Below are 5,000 nucleotides of genomic sequence, written 5' to 3'. Positions count from 1 at the left end.
CCTAATTTGTCAATGTCTCTGGCTGCTGGTTTTGTTTCACATTCTCTGGCCGAGTGTTTGGGTCAAGTATTTATTTTCTCTCCCCCAGTGAGTTCTCCAGCGGCCCACTGTGGCCTATATTATCAGAGATCAGAAATCCTCTTAGTTGTAGGTTAACCCACCGCAAATGTGTCTTTAAACCTTTAAACACCAGAGAGACTCTCCAAGGCCGTCTCTGGATTGAGGGCCGGCCGCATGACGCCCCAGAGCTGACCAGTGACCTGAGAGGCCCCGTCCGCAATCAACCTCGTTGCTAATCCCACATGCTAATCCCTAGCTGGTCTTCAGGGTATAGACCAAGCCCTGAGGAGAATCAATCCCTAGGCCCTATACATAAGCACTTATATACCCTCACTATTTGTTCTATATCATATCTTATTATAATAGTATAAATATAATGTTATAATATAATACATATAATACAATTATTTTATTCATGTAAGATTGTTTTTTTGTAACCAGGGCACCACTGCAAATGAGACCCTGGTCTCAATGGGCAAAATAAAAAAAATAAAGGTTGATAAATAAATAAATAAATAAATAAATAAATAAATAAATAAATAAATAAATAAATAAATAAATAAATAAATAAATAAATAAATAAATAAATAAATAAATAAATAAATAAATAAATAAATAAATAAATAAATAAATAAATAAATAAATATTCGGCAAATATTATAGATAGTTCCTGTTTTCCCAGAGGCAGACCTGAAACCGAATTCAGGACTCGGTGATTGTCCTCCAGTCCTTACTCAGTCAGGATACAGGAGAAGAGATGGTCTTACCTTCTGAAAGAAGTCTTCTCCTCCATTCACCTTGCTCTCAGAAGCCGCTGCCGAGCAGAAGGAGAAAACGGGTTAGAAGATGTACAGGAAGTCACAGGCAGGTATGGAACCACGGACTATTCCCATGGGAACAAACATCTCAGCTGTGTGTCTAGGGGGTCCCAGATGTCTAGGGGCGTTGTTTGGCCTCGAAGTCGGCAGTTCGATCCGCACCTGTTAAGCATCCATCACACACTGCTGTCTGTCACACAGCTTGATCTAGGGAACCGTGGACTTGATATTGCACCATCTATAGTACATGTCCACATCCCTCTCTCCTTCCATGCCCGACACTGGCACTTCCTCACCTCCTCACCCAAAAACCGATACCAATTTGATTGCAACAGATCTCAATCGAGTCAGAGTCCATGTGGTTCTCAGCCTGGTGTGAGATGAGCTAAATGAAGTGCTCTCAGCGGTGAGACTGACACAGACGGCGTTCCAACACAAGCATCATGCTATCATAGATCAACTGGATGATCACATGTGAGGATGAACCGAGGTCAGTCACAATACCACACAGAGCAACATGAATCACAGACAGAACAGCTTTATCGCTGTGAGAACAGAACAACACCATCCCACTGGCAGACTGACACCATCCCGCTGGCAGACTGACAGCGCGGCTGCCTTCAATTAGCATCTGAAGCTACGCGCTGCAGGAGGGGAAGAGACTCGTAGAACTCTCCGGGCCCGACTGACAGATCACGTTCGGTATAAGAGACGTATACAGTAAACAAACAATTCACATTAGGATGAATCGATTTGCAACTCCTCAGAGAGTTGCCTCATGAACTAATTTAGCTCCTGTATGGATGCTAACTATCGAATGGATGGATGGATGACGACGACATCGATATCGACAACGACGACAACAACAACAACAACAACAGTGAAGTAACGATCCAGTGTATCCCATCAAGATGTCCGATTGATTTCCCGGTGTCTAGGGGAAACATCGGTGTCTCTTGTTGCCCTGGCAACGCTGACACAAACGGTAGATGTTGTGTGTGATGTATTCCACTCCAGGAGTGTGACGCGCCGGCCGAAGAGCAGAGCAGGCCAGTGTCTTCATCAGCTCTACCTAGCCGTAATGGAAACGTTACATAATGTATACAGCACAGTCACCCTAGACGCTCCGCTGGGTTTAGAACGCTTAAAACACTAGCCCGTTTAATACATCACACATTACCCAACTCAAAACGCTCCTCAAGAGCTGGCAACGAGAGAAGCTGTCTGTCCCACATTCATGCTTCACCTAAACACTATTGGGGCGGCTGTAGCTCAGTTGGTAGAGCGGGTCGTTCAGTGATTGAAGGGTCAGTGGTTCGAATCCCAGCTCCGACTGTCCACATGTCGAAGTGTCCTTGAGCAAGACACCTAACCCCAAATTGCTCCCAATGAGCAGGTTAGCACCTTGCATGGCAGCTACTGTGAATGGGTGAATGAGGGGCCATTGTAAAGCGCTTTGAGTGCTGCTAAGGTGGAAAAGCGCTATATAAGTGCAGTCCATTTACCATTTACTAGGTTTGATGGATGAAAGTAAGATATAATAATAATAATTTTGGACCTCAAAATTGGTCACATGCGATCACACAACACATGTGAGGGGATCACACACACACACACACACACACACACACACATACGTCTTCAGTGGTCGCCAGTGGAAATTGTTTCCAAAATCGATTAATCGATTTTTTAAACCGAGCCCTATGTCTTGCACAAGGATACTTTGGCACAATGCCAGGAGCTAGGACCGTACCTTGCAAACGTACCCAACTCAGTCATGGGACATTATGACCCCCAGACATGACCTGATAAAATTACTAAATGTCTGGCTGACCATGCTTGATGCACATCAATGCAGGTTTGATTGAATTGCGTCCAGATTCAGGGTGTGTGTTTTTCTCTGGGCTCTTCTCCAGTGGAGGTCCAGCCCACGGCCTCAAACACATTCCTCTCGCGGCTCACATCCTGCTTTCTCTCGTTATGCTTCACACAAACGCACAACACAATGCTTAACACTGAACCTTAATACATGCTCCATAGTCAGTCAGCACAGCATCTTAACTACTTTACCAAGTCTCCACAGACAAAACTTGAATAAATGCCATATACCGTACTGGGGATTTGAATTACATGTTGTAGAAAAGCCATAATACGTCTCTTTGTGCTAGCACGTGACCTAACTTACTCTCCGTTATTCTTCTGGTATTACACATGGTTGTTTTTGTTATGGACAGGACAACCCTATCCATTCTCCCAGAGTCAAACTCATATGCTCTGGCATTGTTTCTCTCTCTGTACATTTTCCAACAGCATCTGAGGAAGTGGAAAACGCTTTCTATAACTCACTCACTCCATATATCAATGTTGGAGCAACAGGGGAGAGGATTATGCCGAGGGCTTCCAGTAACTATAAAAATGAAGTGAAAAATCAAAGTCGTCTCGTAAAAACAGAGCAGGTCCTTCTGGCCAGGATGACCATCTGTGCGTGGATGTCAAAGGGGGCCTCACAGAGGTCTGTAGGAGGACAGACAGACACACCAGAGGGGGGGTGGTAGTGGCGAGGATGAGGAAGAGGAGGGGAGGAGGAAGAGGAGAAGTAGGTAGTTGGCGGAGGATGTCGATGAGGAGGAGCAGTGGTACGATGATAGCCACAGAATCCAGGTACAACCCACATGGTTTCCGAGATCTTCCCATTACCGCAGTGAAAAAAATACCACCTTTCATCCTTTGTGTACAACCTCACACAGACATACCTGCAGTACATGACTAAGTTCCACTGATTGTCACACACCTGAGTGTGTGAAATTTGTTCTCCGCATTTGACCCATCCCCTGGGGGAGCGGTGAGACGCTCGGGAATAATTTGGTGATGTAGCCCCCCAATTCCAACCCTTGATGCTGAGTGCCAAGCAGGGAGGCAATGGGTCCCATTTTTATAGTCTTTGGTATAACTCGGCCGGGGATCGAACCCACAACCTCCCAGTCTCTGGGCGGACACTCTACCACTAGGCCACAGAGGTGGTTCTTTATTAAACCTACTGAGAATGGCACAGGACATTTCGTCCGTCCTAGTGATCATATTTCCTGATAACCACGGACCCTTACGCTAAACTGGTCCAAAGTAAGCAGAGACACACATGGTCAATCTTAACTGGACAGATCTTATCACCTACCTGTCTCAGAGAAGCGTCGCTCTATTGACAATCTGTTCCTCCGAGAACTACAGTCTAAGTCAAACAGGCCAGTACTGTATAGCCTACTACAGTATATGAGTTCTAAATGAAAGATATAGCCAAGCAGCAAGATGCTTCAGGACACATTCTTCTTTTATTAATCTTTCCTTGAAATCAAGTGACAATAATGCTGACTATGATTACAATAAAGATAAGGGAGAGGTGAGGACAGCGGCTAACGGACAGAGTGGGGGTCCGGTTCCAAACCACCTCTACTGCATACAAGGCCTTTCCACTGTCGCTGGGATCCTGAGACCAAACTCCTCAATATGCAAACATGGCCCCCTTTCGAAAGCATAAATAATGCAACCTTTGTTTGAGAAACGACTGTTCTCCTCCGACAGGATTGGTAACAGCTGTGTAGATTCTGTCTATCTAATGTAACAAGCGAGCAGAGGGAGGAAGGACGCATGTTTAGAGGATATCAAACGTGGCCCGTGTCCAATGGAGGAACAGTCCTCAGTTTGTTGATTCACCAGATGAGCGTACGATCGCAGGAGAGCTGGCGTCTAATTGGTGAGCGGGCCTGACTAGTAGGTCCCAGTGGAGATCCACCCACGGTATGAGGACAGAGAGAGGAATGTGCGCTTCTCGCTTAGCCAAAACATTACGACAGACAGGCTGAGCCAGGCAGAGAGGGGCCGAAGCAGAGCCGGACTGCCCCGTAGGAGAACTAAAGAGAAACCAGGAACTGTTCTCACACACTGATGGAGATTTCTCCAGTTCTGAGATAGATGCACAAATGTCCATCAGTGAGCGTTGACTGTTCCTGTCAAAATACAGCTAAGAAGGTAAAGAGCGATACGGAGAGATGAGGAGATGAACAGATGGACGGATGAGAGGATGGATGAGACAGAGAGGATGATAAGACAACAGGAACTGTTCCTTGA

The 5,000-nt window shown here is 45.6% G+C and overlaps 1 protein-coding gene across 1 annotated transcript in view; it reads right to left on the bottom strand.

Annotated features, from left to right (window-relative positions):
- bicc1 (BicC family RNA binding protein 1) overlaps positions 1 to 5,000 on the bottom strand; it is a gene marked incomplete at both ends in the record, with an annotated part of 38,449 nt that overhangs the window by 32,793 nt on the left and 656 nt on the right. Inside the window, one exon of the mRNA XM_084459842.1 lies at positions 828 to 874. Within this exon, the coding sequence (XP_084315968.1) occupies positions 828 to 874 (47 nt within the window). The remainder of the gene's footprint in view (positions 1 to 827; positions 875 to 5,000) is intronic.

The sequence above is a fragment of the Borostomias antarcticus genome (assembly GCF_949987555.1).
Source record: "Borostomias antarcticus genome assembly, chromosome: 29".
Taxonomy (NCBI): domain Eukaryota; kingdom Metazoa; phylum Chordata; class Actinopteri; order Stomiiformes; family Stomiidae; genus Borostomias; species Borostomias antarcticus.
The sequence above is the reverse complement of the archived record's forward strand: the minus strand, read 5'-3'. Positions and strand labels throughout refer to the sequence as shown.